This window comes from Danio aesculapii, chromosome 10 (genome assembly GCF_903798145.1).
Source record: "Danio aesculapii chromosome 10, fDanAes4.1, whole genome shotgun sequence".
NCBI classification, from domain to species: domain Eukaryota; kingdom Metazoa; phylum Chordata; class Actinopteri; order Cypriniformes; family Danionidae; genus Danio; species Danio aesculapii.
The window spans coordinates 6,398,444-6,423,988 of NC_079444.1; the positions used below are offsets into that span (position 1 = coordinate 6,398,444).

Genomic DNA, 25,545 nt, shown 5'->3' on the forward strand with positions numbered 1-25,545 from the left:
GTGGTCTGTCATGTATGCCTAGGTCATGTATGCCTAGTAGGCCTATAGGTCTGTTATTTTTACTTATGAAGATATATTATTTTAGCCAGAGCTATAGAAACAGTATTACGCTTCTAAAAAATAATAATAATAAAAAATGACACAGTATCGGGATCGGATCTGTATCGATCGATACTCAGAATTTTGGTATCAAGATCGGATTGGTTCCACTGGGGTATCAATGGTATCGGTGCATCCCTACTTTGAATGAGTATGATTTACTACACATTAAACGGCAACTGTGTTTCACGAAAGACAAAGTTAAGATGTCGTTCTTTTATTACACATGGATGCTATGAGGATAAACAAGAGACCAAGACCTTAAGTATGGTGAGAATAAATTAATTACAGCTTTTAAAATTGTCTGAGAGACATCCCCTTTTTGCCCAGTAGACCTACCTTGTGTTTTATTTGCTAATTGAAGCTATTTTTAAAAAGATAAATATAATGTATAAAACTATACATTATTTATATTACTTCATATTACCTATATACGCCTGATAAGCTTTTTTATATTAATGTCATTGTTAAAGTTATTTATTAATGCATTTACTTGACAGATTTCATTCATTCATTTTCCTTATGCTTTTTCCCTGGTTTATCACAGCAGAATGAACCGCCACTTACTTGACTTATCTATTTTTAATTTTAGGTGGTTCGTTTAATGTGTTTTATGTTTGGTAAAATAATTTGTAATTGCATCTTTAGTGATTTTTTAGCTAATTACGCTGTCTTATCATAGTAGGTGGATTTAGAGGTTTTTGCAAAAAAAAAAAAAAAAAAACACAAATGGATTTAGCTGGTTTTGACACAAAAGAAAATCTACCTTGATAAAATCCAAAGAACTGTCTAAAGTGACAATTTTGAAAAAAATTATTTTATTTACTAGCTAATAACCTTTTCATTATCCATTAAATGAAACTTCTGAACCTAATAGAGGAGCCTGATAGAAAATGCTTATTTACAAGAAAAGAGCTCTGATGGATTTAGAGGGGTTTGCATCTTAACTCTTCACACACACACGCACACGCACACGCACACACACACACACACACACGCACACGCACACGCACACACACACACACACACACACACACACACACACACACACACATATATATATTGATTGTCTACAGAAAAAAACATCATTATACAATAACTTGCCTAATTACTCTAACCTGCCTAGTTAACCTAATTAACCTAGTTATGCCTTTAAATGTCACTTTAAGCTGTATAGAAGTATCTTTAAAATATCTAGTAAAATATTATTTACTGTCATCATGGCAAAGATAAAATAAATCAGTTATAAGAAATTGGTAATTAAAACTATTATGTTTAGAAAGTGTTGAAAAAAATCTCCCCGTTAAACAGAAATTGGGAAAAAAAAATAAACAAGTGGGCTAATATTTCAGGGGGGCTCATAATTTTGACTTCAACTGTATATATATATATATATATATATATATATATATATATATATATATATATATATATATATATATATATATATATATATACTTACAACCAACTAGTTACAACCCACTAGTAATGGGTTGGACCCCCTTTTGCTTCGTGGCATAGATTCACCAAGGTACTGGAAATATTCCTCAGAGATTTTGGTCCATATTGGCATGATATCAACGATAGCATCACACAGTTTCTGCAAATTTGTCGTCTGCACATCCATGATGCGACTCTCTCATTCCACCACATCCCAAAGGTGCTCTATTGGATTGAGTTTTAGTGACTGTGGAGGCCATTTGAGTACAGTGAACTCATTCTCATGTTCAAGAAACCAGTCTGAGATGGTTCGTGCTTTATGACATGGCGCGTTATTCTGCTGGAAGTTGCCATCATAAGATGGGTACACTGTGGTCATAAAGGGATGACAAATCATTCAACTTACACTTACATTCAACATAACGAAAACAACCTTAAAAGAAAACAACACTGGTGTAGGCTACATTTTTATTAGCAAGGTATAAGATAATTTTCTCTACTCTTGAGTTTTCTTTAACAAAGTCTACTTTTTATCCATACTCTTACTACTTGTACTACATACCCTACTTTTTCTACACAGGCAATGACACTTTACTTGAGTATGATTTTTCAATATTCTTTCCATTTCTTCTATGGCCACCAAATATAACAGGCTGTTGTCCAGATGTGTCAGTTCAATCTCTGGCCTGATGTGATTCATGTTACCTCTACACAGCGGTGACGCATGCTTGTGCAATCTAGTGCAAAATGTGTTTTTTTTTTAGAATAAAAGCCTTTTGGAATTATCTATTCATCTTCATCCACATGTCAGAAATGTTGTGGTCGTCGCTGGGTGTCTGGTATTAGTAATGTATTTTCACATGAGAGCTTGAAACTAATATCCAAATCCCCTTGGATATCTGGATGATCCAAATTCGCACAGGCCCATTTTCATTTCAAAAGGCAGGCTTTCTCTAAATTGCAGCTTTGCCAATGCAATTTACCAGATCACGGCCACACTGACTCATATTGGAGAAATCTGCGACACACACTTTTTTTTTTCTGTATCATTGTAGTCCTCATGCATCACCACAGGGCTATGATCACCACCACTCGAGTGAAATTCAGATGGTGCTATGGATGTTTGGGTGTTTGGAATTGAATTAAAATGAAAAAATTCATTAGAAGCCAGAGAAAGAAAAGCGAAGGAGCAGATTTATGGTCCACCTCGTCGTTAGAAGTGTGACTTCGAAACTGGATACAGCTCATGTCAGAATTTTTCAGATACAAACTAGTGTACATAAATTATTTCATGGCTTCGGTGCACAAAATGAATAGAAAGAAGTGTGCTACGACTGAATAATTTCCAGTGAAATTGTACTCGACTAGGTGCTCATAATGAATATTCATGGATATTGAATGATTTGTAAAACCAATGAGTTATTGAATGTGATTTGCATAGCACAGACGCTGATTTCTCAGATAAAACCTTGTTGGCATGGACAAATGGAGTCGCTCATTTCTTAGTGAAGCTTCATTTCAGCATGTGGAAAAAGTGCTTCAATGTGTTTAAAACAAAATTGACTTGCAGATAATGTTATAAAATACAAAAATCATAATTTATATTTTGAGGCACTGTGACATTTACATTGTGACTTTAAATGCTTCAAATGTAATAAACGTGAAAACGACAATCCACCATTTTAAAAGGTCTCATGGTAGGTTAGCAGATAATTTAGCATACTAGCATAATAAGACAGGATGTAAATGTAGTAGAGCTGGAAGATATGGCAAACACTTATATCACGATATATTTCTTAATTTCGGTCGATACAATATAATTCAGACACCGATATGGACAATATTAAAAACACAGGAAAAAACTGCCAAGAAAATATTTGTTTTTGTATATGCGGAATATTTAACAATCAAAATAATACCAAAATCTTACAATTATAGCATCCACTTCGTAAAAAACATAGAAAAAGAATAATAATTATAATAATAAAGAAATCAGAAGAGTATAGGCTATTAATATTTGCAATAGAAAAGAGTTCATAGTTCTGAATATAAACATAACATAAAATAGTTCTTATATATTTTATATAGTCTATTTATATAGACTAATATTTTATATTATTTTATATAACACATTTTCATTATTATTAATACCTTTATTAATCACATTCTTTCTATTTCATCAGCTTTGCAGTAACCAGATTCCTGATAAATATGTTTGTGAATTTTATTTTGTACGTTTGCACGAGTGCTAAATGCCAGCATGCAGCGAGTTTATGTGTATGTCAGTGTTAATTTAGGTGTTTATGCGAAGATCGAGTATATGCACGGAATGAGTTTATATGTATGTGCATGTGTTAATGTGGGAGTATATGCACGGATCGAGTTATGTATGTGCGTGTGTATGTGGATGTATGCATGCATCAAGTTGGCTTGAACTTTTATTATGCCTCATCTTCTGACTCTCAGTATGTTTTATCGGGTGGAACAGATTTGATGTGTCCCCGATGCTAGTCGGCACCACTCCCGCACATTTTGCAGAGCACCGAAACTAGTTTATCGGAACTTAAAAAGCCGAACCACTTACACACCACTGCATTAGTTTTTTCTCTCTCATAAACTAATTCATCTGCATTCTTACTTGTGGAGGCTTGTTCATTCACAACTGTATTCAGGGAACTCATTTTGTAGCTAAAACTTTCTGCGAAGAAGCTTAACCAACTGCCGAGCGCTGGCAGCGTGTCTGTGATGTGCGACATCACGCTCTTTCTGACGGCTGAGCACTGACCATCATTCAGTGACAAATGATACAATGTATAAGATCTTATAAATATAATAAAATACATTTATGCAAATTTATATTGAAATACCGAAAATGAGTTTAAAAATTATATCACCGTTATTGAAAAAAAATCGATCTTGATATATATTGATATCGAATTATTGTCCAGCCCTAAAATGTAGTAACATTTCTGCCAAGAAATTGCACCAGATTACTATTTTGCTTTTATTTGTACTGTAACTGTTATTCAATGTTAAATTAATAGGCGACTTGGGTTTTATTGTATTTTTTATCTGTTGCAATATAACTTTTATTTTGTATTTAAATATATTTTGAACATTTTCTCTGTTGTTCAATTAGATAGTTTTTATTAAAGGGTTAGTTCACCCAAAAATGAAAAAAAAAGTCATGTTTAATATGGACCTGTAGTATATACACCCCGACAAACAGATTCATATTTTGTTTGTTTTTTGGGCACACAGTGTTTTTGTTGCATTACAGTTGAAGTCACATGGAATGTTTTGACAATGTTTTAGAACATCTTTTCTGGAAAACATCTCAGGCCTGTTGCTGTCTATGGAGGATGAGGGAACTCACGGTTTTCATCTTAAATATCTTAATTTGTTTTGTAAATGTCTCAATGGCTCAGATTGCACAGTAACACATATACGGTTGGGGAAATATGTATTGAATATGTGTCACCATTTTTCTCAGGAAATATATTTCTAAAGGTGCTGTTGACTTGAAATTTTCACCAGATGTTGATAACAATATATATATATATATATATATATATATATATATATATATATATATATATATATATATATATATATATATATATATATATATATATATATATATATATATATATATATGCAAAGAAAACTAATCTAATTAGTTTAAAATTTAAGTTATGTGTAATAAAATGAAATGACAGAAAAAAAGTATAGCACACATGACAAAAAGAAAGGTGTAGAAAGACAGTGAAAGCTCAGACAGAAACTGGAATCTCTCAGTTCTTCAGCAACCTTCTGCCCTCTGTCATTGTAAATTAATATCAGCTGCTTCAGTCCAGCATCTACATTACCAGGATGATAAGGATGAAACAAGGGTGGACATTTCAGAAAGACAATGATTCAAAATACAGCCGAAGGAAACTCTTAAATGCTTTCAGAGAAAGAAAATCAAGCTGTATGGCCCAGCAATCATCTGACTTGAATCCAATAGCAAATACAAAACAAAGATCAGTTGCATAGACAAAACCCACAGAATCATAAAGATTTGTTCACTCTGTTAAAGAGGCGTCTTTAAGCTGCCATCACTAAAAAAGCCTTTTATATAAAGTATTAAATATGTTTCAGTAGTTCAGTACTTTCTCTTTGTGTCATTTGATTATTATTACTATTTATTATTATAATTTTTCTTATAATTGTATTGTTTGGGTTTTTACCAAAATCCAGTTAAATTCCATGTCAACAGCTCCTTTAGAAACATTATTCCCAAGAAAAAACATGATGTGTTGAATACATTTTCCCCCACTGTATTATTTCATCCACTCAATTATGCTGTAATACCAAAATCTATTCATATAAATTGGTTGAAACAACTTTAACGAGATGGTAATTTGTTTAAACAAAATATTAATTGTGTTAAAATACTTTTCTCATTAAAATGACAAGTTTCTTGTTAAAAAGATCTTTTGTAAAAGAATCCAGCTTTTTGGCTAGATATTACACATTTAAATGAACTGGTTTGATTTTACTTTCTTCTCAACTTAAACCACAAGTTCACTTAGAAGCCATGTCCATGGGATCATTATTAACATGCGAACACTGCGTCGGCATCTTAAACATCTGAGTCTATACAGGAGAAAAAATCAAATGAATCTATTGAAAATAGCGTTACTACAACTCGTTATAACATGGGTTATAGACGAGTTACAATGTAGGCCATTTTAACAACACAATAAATAATATTGTAATGTTTTTACAAGAAAAGATGATAAATGGTCAAAGATAACCTCCAGGTGACTTGTAGAAAGGGTTATTTCTTTAGCAACATCATTTGTTGAAAAAGGATGTTGTTTTAATGAAAAAAAAAAAAAAAACAGATCCTGGTATTGGAAGGACGTCATATATATATACCACTTGTCTTTGGACTTGTGGGAAAACCGATGTACTCAGAGGAAACCACCGCGAACACAGGGAGAACATGCAAACCACACAGAAACGCCAACTGACCCAGTCGAGGCTTGAACCAGCGACCTTCTTGCTGTGAGGCGAACGTGCTACCGACTTGTTAAAAACTGGTATAACAAAAAATACCCAGCCATAACATCTAAAAGTAAGTCATACTATATGCAGTTGAAGTCAGAATTATTAGCCTTCATGTATATTTTTCCCAATTTCTGTTTCATGTAAATATATTTTTTTTCCATTAACACATTTCTAAACATAATAGTTTTAATAACTCATTTCTAATAACTGATTCCTTTAATCTTTGCAATGATGACAGTGCATAATATTTTACTAGACATTTTTGAAGACACTGGTATTCAGCTTAAAGTGAGATTTAAAGGCTTAACTATGTTAATTAGGCAAGATTAGGTAATTTGACAAATGATTGTATAACGATAATTTGTTCTGTAAACAGTCCAAAAAAAAATACTGCTATTAATCTTGACCTTAAAACGTTTTTTAAATATTAAAAACTGCTTTTATTCTCGCCAAAATCAACTTTCTCCAGAAGAAAAAATATTATAGGACATACTGTAAAAAAAAAAAACACCTTGCCCTATGAAACATGATTTGGGAAATATCTGACAAAGAAAAAAAAAAATCACAAGAGGGCTAATAATTTTGACTTCAACTGTAACAAGTGTGTTTTCAGTGTGTGAACTGCGAGATTACACTATTAGCCGATACCACATGACTCTCAGTGGTCCAGACTTCAGTTCTTCTACTGTCCGCACAGCTCACAATCGCTGGCATTCAGAGAGCGTCAGACAGAGGTAATATGAGGCCTCTGGAGGGTCTCTCTGGTCATTGACTGTGCTTTTGAAGAGCACTGAAGGGCCGCTCGGGCCCTCTGGGTGCATTTTGAGGTCTTGCTTTGTTAACTGTCATGTTACAAGCCCTCCTGACTGCGCAGATTATAGCTGGCGGATTGTTTTTCCAATCTCTCTGCCACCTGATGCATTGTTATTGAGCATCTCTATGGACAGCAAAACGTACAGCCATATTTTGTTTGATGTGGTGGTTGTGGTGTTTCAATGGGTTCAGTTGAGGTACAGTGTTGTATTACATTACAAAAGCATAATATTTTCTAATATGCTCATAATTATATACTCAATACAGGGTTTAGGGGTGCCATGGTGGCTCAGTGGTTAGCACTGTCACCTCACAGCAGGAAGGTCTCTGGTTCGAGTCCAGGCTGGATCAGTTGGCATTTCTGTGTGGAGTTTGCATGTTCTCCTCTTGTTCAGATTGGTTTCATCTGTGTGCTCCAGTTTCCCCCACAGTCCTAACTAAATTGGCTGTATGGGTGTGAATGTGAGAGTGTATGGGTTTCCCAGTACTGAGTTGAGGGTGAGTCATTCTTGAACGATTTGTTTATTTTAAGTCCTCTCAGGGGGTAATTTGTTCATTCGCACATGCACACTTTTATTGAGGTGGAGCAGAAGTTTAGTTTCTTTTTAGATTCTTCTATCGGTATTTGAGTTGTTCTTTCACCACATGAAGAACAGAAGCCAATCATATGCATTTAGAGCCGGAAAAAGATTTAATCCGTTTATTTCTCGAGTCCTTGGGTTTGAGTCATCTCTCTTCACATGCTTTCACGTGATAAACGAACGACTCAAAAACCAGAAGTAACTAATCATGGCTTCTTTCATACAGACTGTGTGCTTTGGTTAAGCTTATATGGGACTGTTAGTGTGATGTGAACAAATGACTTAAATTTGAAGACCTGTCAGAAGAGGTGAGCTGACATAATCATAGACAATAGACCAGGTAAACAATAAATGATTATTTTCTCTGTTTATATCATTCTAGTTATGACTTGTTAGTAGTGTAATCAACATTTGGTGTAGTTGTAGATGAGTTTGGAAGCAACTCGTAACATTTTAATAATATTTTGGCAAATTAAACGAAATATTAGAAAAACAATCTCAATGAAAGAGACTCAATGGTCTGAGTCAGTAAAAGGATTCGAAATTCCCACTAGTTGCGGCTGGAAGGGCATCTGCTGTGTAAAACATATGCTGGATAAGTTGGTGGTTAATTCCACTGTGGTGACCCCTGATGAATAAAGGGACAAAGTCGAAGGAAAATGAATAAATTAATACAGGGCAGTGGAATTGGTTTAATGGAATTTAAGTTTAATGATATAATTATTAATTTCTTATAATACACACAAACAACCACAACATTGCCTTAGTTCATTTTGTCATTTCCAACTAAACAGACACATACCTTTTAAGTACAACTGCTTAGAAATATTAAGTACTTTTACTAAGTAATCTACTAAGTATTGAGTGACATTGCTATTGCCATCGCACAAATCTAGCATCTACCACCTGTGGTAAGACCAGGTAAAACGTGCTTCGAGATTTTAATATTTCATCAATTGTGTGAGGTGATGAGCTTCAGACAAGATCTGGCAACTTGACAAACATGGACACATTTGATTAGGTCATACAAATTACATGATTTTCCACAGGAAAAAATAGGAGACTCCTGAGAAAAGAGGGAGTGCTAGTACAGTATGAACAAACGTGACCTTGTTTTTTTTATTTTTACTTCATGCTTATGTTTAAATATTATAAGTGATGTGTGAAGAAAACAGAAAAAAAATATATGTTAGGTGTGAAGTAAACCGAGAAAAAAAAATGTAGGTAAACATCACTTGTGACTGATATTTTTATTTATTCTCAAGATGCACTTTCAAAATATTGCGCTTAGTGTGTGAAATCATATTAAGGTTAGATACTGTATATATTTCAATCAGAGAATCTGATCAAAGCACATTGTTTGAAATTTGTTGGAGGTGACAAGTTATAAATTGATAATAAATCATGAGCATTAGTAAATACCATGAAAAAGTAAAAATAAATGATCAATTCCATGCAAATGTCAACCTTGCCATGAAAAAAATTTAGTTTTCAACAAAATACCGAAACCGTTTCTATGATTTTTGTGTAAGCAAGTATTTTACAGTACTTTAGACATACTCAAAAATGTCTCTGTCAGTGTTTTTAAACAATTTAATTTGATTTACCAAAGTCACACTGATGGCAATTTCACATCTGTCACATCCATAACGCAGAGGTGTCACATCCATAACAAAGCTTTTCCTCCTAAATGCAAAAAAATAAATCAAATAAAATCAATCATGTTTGTTCTATAGTAAGCCAACTCTTATCCTGTTGATTAGCATAATTTTTTGGGGGATTGTGCAGTATAATTCATAGAATTTCTACAAAGTATGTTGTATACTGTAAACTCGCAGACTTTTTTCGTCACATCCTTAACGCATGTTTATTTTCCTCATTTAAAGTACAAAACATGTTTACAGATTGATATTTTTCTGATCTCTCTGTGGTCAGCTGTTTTGGAAAATATAAACAGTAAAATATAAACTTTTTATGTGAATTTATGTTTTGAGTTTTTACTGCAAATGTCACATCCATAACGCTGGAAATGCTCATATATAAATACAAAAAGGAGCATCACATGGTGCAATGGTTTGCACAATTGCCTCACAACAAGAAGGTCGCTGATTTGACTCAGTTGGCATTTCTGTGTGGAGTTTGCATGTTCTCCCCATGTTGGTGTGGGTTTCCTCCGGGTGCTCCGGTTTCCCCCACAAGTTCAAAGACATGTGGTATAGGTGAATTGGGGAAGCTAAATTGACGATAGTATATATGTGTGAATGACTGTGTATGGATGTTTCCCAGTATTGGGTTGCAGCTGGAAGTAAAACAAATGCTGCGTAAAACATATGCTGTATAAGCTGACGGTTCATTTAGCTGTGGCGACCTCAGATTAATGAAGGGACCAAGCCGAAAAGAAAATGAATGAATTCATGCATAAATTCATGCATGAGCGTGAATGCTGAGCGTCATTACGTCATCTAAATACTGGCCAATATTTGAAATGGCTCACAGTTCCTTTTCCACACAGAGGTTTGATGAGGGTGTGTTTATATTATTCAGGTTTGTTTCAATTAAATGAAATTAAACTTTTGTGCGATTGCTTTGTTAATGTGGTTCATTTTGGATTTGTGTGAACACTGCCATCTGAACCCTGATGAGCAGCAAACTAATGGACCAAGAGAGCTTAAGAGTTGGGTCTTGGTTTACTTTCAAATGAACTATAGGAAATAGTAAGGAAATACAGAGTAAAGACATCAAAACAATGCAAAGACTGGACATGCTGTCAGTTAGTGCAAACCTTAAAATGTCACAATTTTAAAGGTCCTGTGAAATTAAAACAATATGTTTTAGATGTTAATATCAATATGTTAGTCTTAAGGATTATTAGCTAGAGTCCTCCTAAATATTGACACAACTTGCATTTAGAAGATATTAAAGGGCACCTATGGTAAAAAATCTACTTTTCAAGCTGTTTGGACAGCCATATGTGCATGTATGGTGTATAGACTGTCATATTGGGGTGATATAAGCACACCCAGTGCTTTTTTTTCAATTTAACAACATAAAAAACGGTGGACCAATTGGAGCTGTTTTCAAATCGACCGCTACCTGACGTAGGAGAGCGGTCCCCCCGCCCACCAATATTGATTGACAGGCGCGTCATCATATCCTCAGTTTGTTAATTCACGTCCGCCATTTTCAGCGTGAGTCGAAGCAATATCACTAAAGGAACACCCTAGCTCTATTTTTAGATGCAGGGCTTATTGGGCTCAACACAAGAGCAATATTCTCCACATTATCGCTCTAATCGGAATTATTGGTTGTATCTTTAGGTAGGTTTGCAAACATGTGTACTTCTCATTGAGTCTACCTTATACTTCAGCCGTTTGCAATTCTCGCAATCCCAGAAGCTCCCTGGGATCTTAACTAGCATGCGTTTTAGAATTCTAAACATCGGTTTCTACCAGGGTACACTCAAGTCGACGGCTGGGCCGCGGACCGCTGCAGAAACCTATGTTTAGAATTCAAAAATGCGTGGCGCGACGATTCGGGACACTTCATGTATCTGCCGCACTACAGAGAGTGTCTGGTGTGCCGTGTCGCGGCTTCGAGCGGCGCATCCGGTGCCTCAGTCAACGTTAATTCAGTGTGCGTGGTTATTAGTTTCTGTGTACAAGCTCGGCACTTGAAACTAGCACACAGTTGGCTGTAAAACTGTACAAAGACACAAATGATTTTGTACTCTCTGCTTGGTCTGTGTCAGAGTCGTACATGTACGACTGAATGGTGATCCTCTCTCTCCTCCATCTGTCTGTCAGACTGTTGCAAACCCAGAGCGGGTGAGCTCATGGCCCCGCCCCCTTGTTACGTTGGCGGGAAGCCGAAACTAATTTACATGTGAAGCAACACACCCATAAATCAGCGAACTGTGGACACGCCCCAAACATGACACTTTTTAACACATTATAATAAAAAAATCTGAATTGTGTTTGAACTGAACCTAAACTGGCACACTCAGAAGAACCATAATATTTATATTAAATCATAAAAAAGAGGTAAACTATGTTCCCTTTAACAACTAAACGTGCAGTTTGTCATGATTTGTTTTGACAACCTTATATTTCAGTTTCTCATTAAATGTCCTGGCTAATCAAATGCTCTAGAGTGTCTGACTTGTCCCACCCAAGACGCTTCTCATTTGCTTTTCATTTGATGCGCTTCAGCTCAGTCACACTGAGCTGTGATAAAATGAAAAGCTATAGGCTGTTTTATTAAAGGGGTGGAGCTACTAAATGTCCGGCTCTGTCTTCATGTTTTAGTTGAGATTACGTCAAACATTGCATAAAAAAGGCACATTTTAAAGCACTTTACAGAAACTTACGGGAATGCAGCAATATCATTTATGTGTGTGATGAAATAATCCCTACTGCTATTTTGACACCTTTACACATTTTATAAGCTTATGAGTTTATGAGTTTTCATCTGCTTAAATTACTATCATATATATTCTCATACTATGAGAGTGTTCATGCCAGTGCAGACCATAGATTTGGATGTTCTTAAAAAGGGTTAATTCAAGTCAAGTAGTGTTTATTTTTATGGCACTTTTTACAATGTAGATTATATCATAGCTGCTTTACATAAATGATCAGATAAAATAAAAAGCCATAGCAATATTTCAGATTGTAGAACATTTTCAGCATATCAGACAGGAAGCAGAGTAGTTAATTTCTGCTGTTGTAGTTAGATTAAAACTGATTCAGTTCAGCTTAATATGAATGTTACTGCTGAAGGACCATTGAGGAGCAGCTTGACACATTTGAGCACCCACCCACACATTAACATTAACCTTTACTCCCCATGAAGTCACCCTCACATGGTTTCAAAATTGTTTAAGTTTGCTTGTTCTGTTGACGTCAACAGGATAATTTAAAAATTGGTAGCCAATGACAAGGGGAATAAAGTACTATGGAAACCAATGACTACCATTTCCAACATTTACCCAATATCCTTTTTTTGTAAATAAATTCAGAGAATTTTTTTTCATTTTTGGCATAACTATCCTTTAACTTCTGTTGCAAAAGTATAAAAGTGAATGTTATATTAGAAGAGATCAGTTGTGAAAATATTTTTTTTGCAGTTAAATTGTTTACTACTCAAAGTATAAACATGATTAAATAAACATGATTCTAAAAATGACCATATAAACAATTTTAGTAACTTCCAACAATCATGTTTTTGTAACTATACTCAATTAATGTGTTACCCTAAAAAGCACAATATCTGGAAATTGCTAAATTAATATCTGCAAATTGCTATGTTCATCTGTATTGCCAATACATTCTTTATTTCTTCTTAAAATGAGTGTGAAAGTTAAAGGCCCTGAAACTTGAATTCCTGAAACAATCTCAAATTTTAATTCAAAGTTTTGCAACAATTAGTCGGTAGGAGTGTTCTAGAACTCTGCCTCTTTGACATGCAATTGATTCGTATCTCAGAGGTCAGAAAGGGGAACAACATTCCAAACCACAACACAAAGTTAGCAACATGAATACAATAGAGAGTAGAGTAGCAGATGAATCCGCACCTTGCAGAGAAATTTTAAAGATTCAAAGTGGGTCACACACCAGACGAGGAGTACCATTCTGTCACGTCACATCTTTAAACTGTCTAAAAATGTATTACAATAGCTGCAAATTTCAATTAGAAAACAATGTAAAGATCAAGGCTGTTTGCTTGATGTTTATGAAACATCTATGTTCTTCTCTCTCAGCTGCCATTGTGTTTAGGGTACACATGAGCAGAATGAGACGTTTACAACCACACCTAAGGCAGCACAGGGGTGTTGGAACATTCAAAAAATAATATACCATTAATTAATCTTAGAGTTACTTTTTGCCCTCAAAGACAGAATGAAAAAATACCTTTATTTAAATCAGGGGTGCCCAAACTATGGCTGTTTCTCAATATGCATTCTTCAGTGTTCTTACGTTTTTGTGTTCGCATGTAACGTCAACATCAACTGGCAAAGTTCAGTTTCAAAACTCAAAACCGCAAGAATGGAGGACGCGTGAAAGTTTCCAGTATATGTTCTTGATATTGAGTAGACATCGATGAAGACTTGGGTGCAAAACTCGCTCAAGAAGTCCCAGAAGACATTGCGGGTTTATTATTAAAGTTCGGAGATATAACTTATTTATCTCAGAAGTTTCCCGAAATGAAATGGTGAAAGTAAACATTACAACATTACCCACATTTAGTTTGTAGAACTCTTTTTTGATCTACCATTTTTCCTGTTTTTCAGTGGGAAGAAATCGGAGAGGTGGATGAGAACTATGCGCCCATCCACACGTACCAAGTGTGCAAAGTAATGGAGCACAACCAGAACAACTGGTTGCAGACCAACTGGATATTAGCCCAAGGTGCCCAGCGAGTTTTCCTGGAGCTCAAGTTCACCCTACGGGACTGCAACAGTCTCCCTGGAGGTCTGGGTACATGCAAGGAGACTTTCAACGTCTACTATTACGAAACCAATGATGAGGAGAGAAGGAATATTCGGGAAAGCCAGTATTCAAAGATTGACACCATCGCGGCTGACGAAAGCTTTACGGAGCTTGATCTCGGAGACAGAGTCATGAAGCTAAACACGGAAGTTAGGGATCTGGGTCCACTGACCAAAAAAGGCTTCTACTTGGCTTTCCAAGACCTGGGCGCGTGTATCGCCCTCGTGTCTGTTCGTGTCTTCTACAAAAAGTGTCCTTTTGTTGTCAGGAATTTGGCCCTCTTCCCGGATACTATAACTGGGGCAGATTCCTCTCAGCTTCTGGAGGTGTCAGGGACCTGCGTCAACAACTCGGTGACCGATGAACTTCCCAGGATGCATTGCAGCGCTGAGGGGGAGTGGCTGGTGCCCATCGGGAGGTGCATGTGCCAGGCGGGCCATGAGGAAGTTAATGGCTCCTGTCAAGGTTGGTGAACATCTTCATTATTATGCAAATGCGGATGCTGCTGATGCCGCACATGTGTGACATATTCCCCTTGAACTGCTTTTCTGAATGTCGCAGACGCTGATGAGAGCCTGACCTCTTTGTGTGGCGTGGGTAGACTGTGACATTCATTTCACAATCTAGTGGTTTTTACGGCTTTAATTTTTCTTGTATTATGTCAGGCCCAGTTTATATTGGCAATGTTCATAATGGCTGCATGTGTATTTGAAATACTTAGAACACTCGGCAGGTATTTAAGGGACTTTCTCAGGATGTTAGAAGGATTTATGTGACTCAGTGATGAGAGGCGGCGTTAATCATGGAGGAAATGGTTGAAGTGGGCTGGAAGTCTAACAGCTGTCAGAAGGTTTAAGGGTAATAGGCAGATGATTCACTGACGTGAATAAGACAATGAACCCAACTCAGTAGCCCACTTCAGGCTGAATACATTTTTATATTACTGTAGTGAACTTGCATCTAGATCGAAGGCCAAGTCAAAGGTTTTTATGTTCCTTTAACTTACTTTAATACATTAATCAGGATTTAACTATGTTTCTTAAGTTATAAAAATTTTAACTTAGGCGAATCATTTTGCTGTGGCGACCTCTGAAATAGAGACTAAGCCAAAGGAAATTAATTAAGTTTAACTTAATATTGGTGTCAGTTTGATTGATGTAAATTGAGCTGACTAGAAAAGTTAATTTGATAAAAAAAATGCAGTGAGAGTGTGCAAAATATGCTTCACAAAACTTTTATACAGTTGAAGACAAAATGGTTAGCCCTCCTATGAAATTGTCATTCTTTTTCGAATATTTCTCCAGTGCTGTTTCACATTTTTTTTATTCTGGAGAAAGTATTATATATTTTAGTTTGACTGGAATAAGCAAATTAAAAGATAATAAAACCTGTCAATATTATAATGATATTATAAGTCCATAATTGACCATATTATTACAAGGCTAGAGCAGCATGGATCCGCAGTGGGGAGCGTGATCGCCTCACAGCAAGAAGGTTGCTGGGTCAGTTGGCATTTCTGTGTGGAGTTTGCATGTTCTCCCCATGTTTGCGTGGGTTTTCTTTGGGTGCTCCGGTTTTCCCCAAAGTCTAAAGACATGAACTACAGGTAAATTGAATAAGCTAAATTGGTCATAGTGTATGTGTGTGAATGTAAGCATGTATGGGTGTTTCCCGGTGTTGGGTTGTAGCTTGAAGGGCATCCACTGCGTAAAACACATGCTGGACAAGTTGAAGGTTCATTCGGCTGTGGTGACCCCTGATTAATAAAGGGACTAAGCCGAAAAGAAAATTAATCAGTGAATGAATTATAGGGTCAATAGTATTAGCCCCATTTTTCGATTGGCCACAGAACAAGCCACTTGTAATATATGGTAACGTCAAAGGGGTTGAGGATTCAAATGCAGTGTCTTTATTTAAACATAATGGTCAGACAGGCAATGGTCAATCATGGGTTCAGGCGGCTAATGGCAAAATCAATAAACTAAGCAAGGGTCTAGAAACACGGCATGGAAAAACAAGGCTTATATCATACAGGCAATAAGACAGGCAATGGTCACAGGAGCAAACAGTATCATACATGGTAATTCAAAAGAGTAATCTAGTCACAGGTGAAGATGTCGATTCAGGCCGGTAACGTCAAAAGTCAATAAACAAAGCAAGGGTCTTAAACACGGCATGGAAAAACTAAGCTTCGTAATGTCAGACAGGCAATCAGATGGTCAACCACAAGTGCAAACAGTATCATAAACATATATAGTCACAGGCGAAGAGGTCGATTTTAGTTTGTAAATGTAGTTCTCCAATGATCCGCAGTAGCTAGATCACTGGTGACTGTAACACCACTGTTGTCAATGATTTAACTAATTAAACTAACCTCACTAATTAACCCAGTTTAGTCCTAAATTGCATTTGATGCCGAATACTAGTACTGCAATATAACTACACTGAACAAATTATGTTTGCTGCATCTTAAAATGAGCTGAAACAATATAATTTTGGGCTGGGCGATTTATCCTAAATTTAATATCTCAATTAATTGAACATCTTAACTTGATTACGATTAATGAATGATTATTTTACTATATCTACTATCCATGATTATTTATTGAACATTCCCGTTAAACAATTGAAATTAAACACACATTACCTAAAATGAACAGGCACTTTTTTCTTATAAAAAAGTGAAAATAAATAACTTGCACTTTTGGAAACAAAAGTTATTATTTTCAATGTTTTTCATGTAAAAAGTAGAAAATAAGCAGTATCTGTTCTAAATACAATAAATGTTATATGCTGTAAATTATATTTTAAACAGTGCATTTCTTGCATTTTTTGTAAACAAATGTTTTCATTTAAATAATAATTTTGATGTAATGGAAAATATGTAGTCTCAAGGCATCTCTGGCGCAGCTTCCAATCATCGTCAATATAGTGCAAAGTAACAAAATAGTAACAAACAGAACAGGGTCACGTGACTCCACACGCGGTAATGTAAGTAAATGAAAAAATCAACCTGGAAAAATTAGATTGATTATTGGTTCGGAATGACGATTTCGATTACTTTTCAATTAATCGGCCAGCCATAATGCAATTCTTGTTTTTCTTTGTTTTCTTTTGGAGGATAACTTAATTGTTTTATGTTCAAACCACTTAAATTTAAAAAAAATGAATACATTAACTTAATTCCTTCATGTTGTCCCAACACAAATTGTTTGTTTGGAACCCTCCATTTTTTACAATGTAGCAAAATATTATGTTCTTCCATTAAAAAAATCCTGAAAAAAAAAAAAAAAATCAATCTTTATTAGTCTCCTAATAGTTTTTCCTAAACTTTAGAAAAACTTCAGTACAATTTTAGAAGTAAATGAGTTAACCATTCAAGCTTCAGAAAACGTTGTGTTCTACTTTTGGCATCATTTTAGCATACAAACAACTAATAAATTGTCATAAAAGTTAAGAAGGGACCATTTTTTGTCTCGTTGTGCAGTGTCCATACAATTATTTACTGTTCTTAACTGAGTCAGCCTCCCTATTACCAAATCATAAATATCAAACCTTATTTACATCTCTCTGATAGTACCGAGAGCAAGCTTCACCCACCAGATGTTGCATGTTTTAATTGCTGAAACATGCTAGAACATCCAACTGACAAGGTTGATTGTTCTCAATGTTTGTTTTTCTCCTGAAGTCATGTTTGATCACATGCATCTCTGTGAGATTTGTGAAATCGGTTCCTACAATTAGCATGGTCTCTCTCATCTATTATGTGCATTCAGAGGACTATAATGTATTAGAACTGTCCTTACATCTGTGGTTTTAAAATCAGGTTTGATCTGATATCCCAGGCCTTAGTTATTGCGGTTCACCCAACCCCCATCCGGAGCCCGGAGGATATAATGATGGCTTAGCTAAAAAAGACTGGAAGTGATGGAGGGATGCACGCTCCAGTGGTGGAGGAGGGCAGTGTGTCCTGTGAATGAAACACAGCCTTCGTCCTCTTCTTCCTCTGCTCAGATTGCTTCCTTTGTCTGCTGCCGGAGTTGCAGCTTAGCGATAAGGGTTCTTTTTTGAGTGCAGTGTGATATTTCTGCGCAAATTAATTTCCATTGAGCTGTCCTGAGGGAATGTCCAGTGCATCTGCAATGTAAGTCAGTTTGTGCTGTTGGCCAGGTTTCCAAACAGACCAGCAGGCAAATTGTCGGACATGCTTTCAATTCTTTTGTTTGGAGGACAGGCTGCGATTCAGCAGGCAAAATGGTACAATGAGTAGTCGGAGCTGTGGGTGTGGGTACAGTGCTGTTCTTATTCAGATGTTTTGTGAGAGCAATTATAAAATTAATGTAAACATGACAGTCACCTGAGATAAAGAGGAAAGCGGCTGCCTGGGTGCTCTTTAGGGAGATGCGCTGAATACATTCAGTTAGTCACGTAAACAATGACTTTTACTAGAGCAGGAATGAAATAACGCAGAGGTTGATAGCTTAGATGAGAGTTTGTACCTCTTTGCAATTTAGTGGAACAAATTTAATGAGCTAAATGACTTTTAGGGTTCCATTTTGTGGAATTAAACAACCAACAAGAAAGACCTTGAGGATCTTTGATTGTAGAATGTGTTGGTGCAATTATCGAGAGATAATCTTGATTTCATGATTTTTATCATTATTATACATTCATTTAGTTCAGAACATTATTAGTTTGTAAAACTTATATATATGAAATAAAATTATATATATTATAAAATTATACATATATATATATATATATATATATATATATATATATATATATATATATATATATATATATATATATATATATATATATATATTTTAAAGCAATGTTTCTAAATCATGTTTCTGGAGGGCCACCAGCTCTGCACATTTTTCCATGTCTTCTTAACAAACACACCTGATTCAGATCATTAGCTCATTAGCAGAGACTGGAAGACCTGTAATAGGTGGGATAGACAAAGGAGCAGTGTTGGGGGTAACGTGTTATAAGTAACGAACGTTACATAATAATATTACTTTTTTAAAGTAACGATTAAAGTAACGCATTACTTTTAAACATAGATTATATTATTTGAGTTACATTTAGAAAAATGTAATGCGAGTTACTTTTTACCTTGCTTAATTGGCTATTAAAAAATATGTTGCAGAATAAAAATGACCTTAGGTTGAATCACACGCTCAATGAGACAGCGTGGTACGAGGGAACAGACAGTCTCTTTTTTCACAGCAAATGAGTCTGTGTACTGTTTGAGTAAGTGAATAACTCATAGGTCAGAGGGAGGTGTCCGGCATGTTAAAAAGTTAGTAATAAAGTAATTAGCCTACTGAAGACGCAACTGTTTTACCCTGACTCAGTTCAATTTGGTGAACTAGTTCGACTGGTTAAAAAAAATGATTCATTTGCGAAGGGGAAAGGGCTTCCAACTTTACTCCTAGGAAATGTGACAGCATTACAACACTTGCACAGGACATTATATGTCATCGTGAGCTCTTACTTCATATAAGATCGATGATGGTGACTGCTGTAGTTATCCCATCTGCATTATTTTGTAGCATTTATCTTCAGGAAATCACCAAAGGCAATGATATGATGTTATTATAACAATATAATGTGACAATAAGATCGTAACTGTACTGTTCATTTACACCGTAGCTATATTCATCTATGTAAACACACAGAAACAACATAATAGCAGACACTGTAAAATTGTAAAGCCACTAGACTTTTCTGACAGGGTATTCAAGTGTTGACTGTCAGATGTGAATTATAGTATCTTGTGGGACGACTATACAGGAGTTATTATTATGGATTGTAAATAGTGAAATTTTGCAATTTTTTAAATAGATTTTTTAAGTATGACAGTAAAACACAAAAGCGGTTACGAATGTATTAAAACATGCTTGTTTGTTGTTAAAAATTTTTTAATAATGACAAATACTTATTTGTGCATCTTCTGACTTCCGTGTGCAGTCATGCTGCTGTTGTAGATGGTGTATTCTGGGAAATTTTCTTACCCCTTGCTTTTGAGTGTGGTCCTGAAAAATCTCCATTTTAAGAGCTATCTAGCCCTTCTCCTTAGCCCTATGCCTTCAAGCCAAAGAGAATTGGGACACCCCTACCACTTCACATGAACTCACAAAACTAAGGGTTGGGGTAAGTGGAAGGTCTAACAGAGTTGTGCTTATTTTCTTAATGAGTTATGGGTGTGTTTTGCGCATAACGTGCATTAAATCAATCAGTCTCGTCTACCATTCCCTTTAATTGTTTTCTCGCTAGTGAAGCATTCAGTTTTTACACTTACAAAGTGCGCCATGTAAATAGCAAATGTGCCATGGCATGATGCAGCTGAGTCTTAAATAGACCATCTGCATGATGATAAAGAATAAGCCTTTACTTGACTCCTTTACTTTTGTGGACAAGGAAACAGTGTTGTACACATTCCACTGAAGACATCCATTAGCCTACATATGTAATTTTGTTTGTTAAGTGCACAGATTTGTTTTCAAAACTATTTCTAAATTTAGTTGTAATTTCCAGCAAATTATTAAATTAACAATAATAACAAAGTGTGGTCTTAAACTGAGTTATATCCAAACACACGTCCTATTCTTATGCCCCATATGGTGATGCATATATTTCCTTTTTTTTTACTTCATATAAAAAAATCCTTTTTTTTTTTCATTTGTGAAGATATTGTGTAGAACTGCATTGGTACAAAACAAACGTGATCTGTGATGGACTTTAGACCAGAATTTAGTTGTAACTTTCTCAGTTACTCAAAATAGCAACGTGCCAACAATGTGCCTTAACACATCTCCTTTATAGACTGGCACACCCATGACTCCACAAAGTAGCAGAAATGGATTTGCTATTTAAACAATGTGGCGCATAAATATGAAAATCGGAGTTGTGCTTGTCTGAAAATAGCGAGGTTTTGCGCCTTAATGCGCAGGTGAATTATAAGGCCCTAAATATGCATGCCTGTGTTGCCTAGCAACTTATACAACTTTCTGTTGGAAAAAAAAAATCTTTACTTCGGATATGTCTTTCAAAACAACATATTCAGTGCCATGAAAAACCCTTCTCCCCTGCTTGAGAAAGTGAAAATGAAAGTGAGTCGCGTACATTTAGGGGTGGTCTACCATAACCTAACTATGCATTTATAGTTGTATTACCAAATATAACATATTTTTAGAGTGATGACAGAATTATGTATGATGACAGACATTCAAAGCTTAATTTAACTATCTCAATAAAAGCTTTTAATATAAATAAGTCACAACAATATGACGACTTATATAAGAAAGGTCAGAATGACTGATATGGTAGTTATAGAATTCTGGTAGTTCCAGTATTAGTAATTTCATTGAAGTTGTATTTTTTAATAATAGAAGGTTTATCTTGGAGACTCAAAATGTTCCCGCAATTCTAAAATCACCCAGTATGACTGTTGTGAATGTGCTCAGTATATACCTAAAATAGGGATGTGCTTATCAACCAGCGAGAAACCAGAAAATGTTTTTTGTTATAAACATGCAATTGGCAACCAGACATTTTTTGTTCCATTTTTGCCAGTCTATAGATTTGCATACAAACCTCACTGCAGCAACTTTTTACTACAGAGTCTATAATGGAACAGAGAGAAACTGAAGGCTTCCTTTCTCCATGCATCCATATTCCACATGGCCAGTCCATGTGTGATCCAAATGAACAGTGTTGACCATGGCAAACTAATTGGCGGAGACTGTCCTGGCAGGCCTGTCCTGTGGAGGTGTGAGTGAGGCAGAAACACAGAGAAGTAAAGGAGGGGGGTGGACGGCGTTCGTCCCTCTGTGGATTCAGACAGGCTCTCTGGGCGGAAGCTTTCTGAAAGAGTTGGATCTCCAATGATCTCCCTCTATTTTCATTCCTGTCAGCCAGTACAGCTGCAAATGTCAAACTCGATCTGGTCACTCGCTACATACCAAGGGATTGAGCTACTGTGGATATAAACTAAAAAGACACAAATATCTTTTTTTTAGAGTTTTAGATATGTGTTGTGGGTTGTTATTTGCAATGTATTGTGTTCAGTTGTGTATTGTGAGTCAGACTTTATGATAGTGGTTGACCTTTACTATTGTGTACTTATTTATTTGTTGCAATATACTGTACCTTCGGTCATTGTTATTTCATGACACATTCATGATTGCAGTGTTGATGACTGAGTTAACAAATCCTTAGAAGTGTAGTAAAATTAGGTGTAATCTTTACCCTGTTTTTACTACAATATGGCAATCTCTGGAAGTCCATAGTGTTGTAGTTTAATGTTAGTAGTTATGGTCAGTTAATGTTACTTAAAGGGCACCTATGGTGAAAAATCTACTTTTCAAGCTGTTTGGACAGACATATGTGCATGTATGGTGTATAGACCGTCATATTGGGGTGAAATAAACACACCCAGTCCTTTTTTTTCAATTTAGCAACATAAAAAACGGTGGACCAATTGGAGCGGTTTTCAGATCGACCGCAACTTTACGTAGGAGTGCGGTCCCCCCGCCCACCGAATTGATTGACAGCTGCACGTATTAACATGTCCCGGTAGTCACGTGTATAATCATATAAACAAGACCAGACGTGCACAAAGCAACTGGGAATAGAAGGTGTGTTCAGTTCGCTAGGATCATCAATCATCATCAAATGTGATCAAGAGTAAGTTTCACATTTTTAAAATGTTTAAAAACAGTACATGTGTGTAATGAATTATAGCGATTTAGTTTAGCTTTACTTCATCAGCACAGCCGCGTGTCAGAACAATTATAAAGGAAGACGCTTCAGTCCCGGTTTGTGGACGTTAATTCAGGTTTATTTTGTACATTAACACAACAGATATCCATACAGCAGTGGAGATTAACCTGTATCCTGTCACATTTGTGTGCAAAAAGATTGCAAAGCTAAACGAGCGCTCTGTCTGTCTGTGTGTGTGTCTGTGTGTGTGTCTACTGCGGTGTGTGTGTGCGCGCGTGAACTTTGTGTGACCCTGCCATGCAACTGCACAATAAATACTAATTGGTAAAGTTCTTACTGTAGTATTTCTCACAAACGCTATGTGAGATCTGCTTCCTTTAAGTCTGTCTGTTGTCTGACATTGCCGAGGGAGGAGATTAAGGCACGCAGAAAGGCACGTAGAAACGGTGGGCGGGGAGGACTACCCTTAAAGAAGCAGTACACCAAAACCGCCACCCAGTGAAAAAATGTATAAATAGGAATTTAATAAAAGGTATAATAAAAAATCTGATGGGTGTTTTCAGCTGAAACTTTACACACACTTTCTGGAGACACAAAAGACTTATATTAAATCTGAAAAAAGGGCTAACCTACGGTAGGTGCCCTTTAAAGTTACTTTCAATGTGACTATAAAAGTGTATCAATTCATTCATTCATTTTCTTTTCGGCTTAGTCCCTTTATTATACCGGGGACGCCAGAGCGAAATGAACCGCCAACTTATCCAGCACATGTTTTACGCAGCGGATGCCCTTCCAGCTGCAACCCATCTCTGGGAAACATCCTTACACACTCATTCACACACATACACTATGGACAATTTAGCCTACCCAATTCACCTGTACCACATGTCTTTGGACTGTGGGGGAAACCGGAGCACCGGGAGTGTCAGGAAACCCTCGCGAATGCATCGAGAACATACAAAATCCACACAGAAACGCCAACTGACCCAGCCGAGGCTCAAACCTGCGACCTTCTTGCTGTGAGGCGACAGCACTACCTACTTCACCACTGCGTCGCCTAAATGGGTATCACATATTTTTAAATATTAAAATACATTTTTTTTAAAAGTGTAAACTGTGATTTCACAGATAACTCAAACAAATACATTTACATATTTATATTTTAAATATATACAGAGCTTAGGATAAACGAGTACACCCCTCACAAATATATCTTTTTTTTTTTCTACAGGATCCTTTACAATAATATATTTGTGCAGATAAGTTAGATTAGTCAGTATCCGTTGTGTAGTGTAATGGAGAAAAACGAATTGCAGATCCAAATGCAGCATTTAACATACCGTCTGCTAGAGAGCAAACAACTTTTGAAGACTTTTTTTTTCTCTCTCCCTTTATTTCAACTTTTCTCCCTGTGTTTCACATATCCAAAATCGGACTACATCAGTGCTACTGGACTATACTTTCTTTTTTTTTTCTTTCATCCTGGATCAAATTCAAGAATATATTGACGCACAATACAACACATACTGCTGCAATATGGACACACCAGATCACAAACAAAAAGGTAATCCCGCTCCAAACTCCAAGAGACCACGAGCCGATTCACCCTCTAACATGAACTCGACACCCTCCTCACAATCTTGTTGTACCGAGGTAAGCGAAATATTACGCTCAATTGAAAATAAACTCTCCGGACTCGACAGAAGAATCACACTAATAGAAGTCATTCACAAGGAATTCCAAGAACTCCGTCAAAGTTTAGAATTTAGTCAAGAACAGATAGACACTCTCACTAAAGAAAACAACTTTTTAAAGGACTCAGTTCACACACTTTCCACTCAGCTCACCTCCGTTATCACAGAAAATAAATCAATGAAAGAAAACGTATTGGACTTACAAACACGCAGTATGAGAGACGATCTAGTTTTCACAGGTATCCCGGACCAAACTCCAGACGACCCCGAAAAATTAATCAAGGACTTTATGACTAAACAACTTAAACTGGCAGCTGAAACTGTACAAAACATCACTTTTCATCGTGTCCACCGCATCCGTTCCCAACAAAACAACAACTGACCGCGTCCAATCATTGCAAAATTCGAACACTACAAACACAAAGAACTGGTTTAAAAACAAGGCAGACAACTTAAAGGTACAGCTTACGGTCTCAACGAACAATATCCTAAGGTCATTCTCAAACATCGAAAACAACTCTTCCCAATCAGAAAACAGAAAATGAACGAAGGAAAACGAGCAATCATTACAGTGGACAAATTATACATACTGTAGATGGACAGTTATACCGTGATAAGGACATTACCCCCTGGCTT

General features: G+C 36.0%; 1 protein-coding gene across 2 annotated transcripts in view; it reads left to right on the top strand.

Moving 5' to 3' along the window:
* The window catches only part of LOC130236195 (ephrin type-A receptor 5), a 197,366-nt gene that overhangs the window by 47,534 nt on the left and 124,287 nt on the right, over positions 1 to 25,545 (top strand). For both annotated transcript variants that reach the window (XM_056466839.1, XM_056466840.1), the window contains exon 3: positions 14,281 to 14,944. In XM_056466839.1, the coding sequence (XP_056322814.1) occupies positions 14,281 to 14,944 (664 nt within the window). The remainder of the gene's footprint in view (positions 1 to 14,280; positions 14,945 to 25,545) is intronic.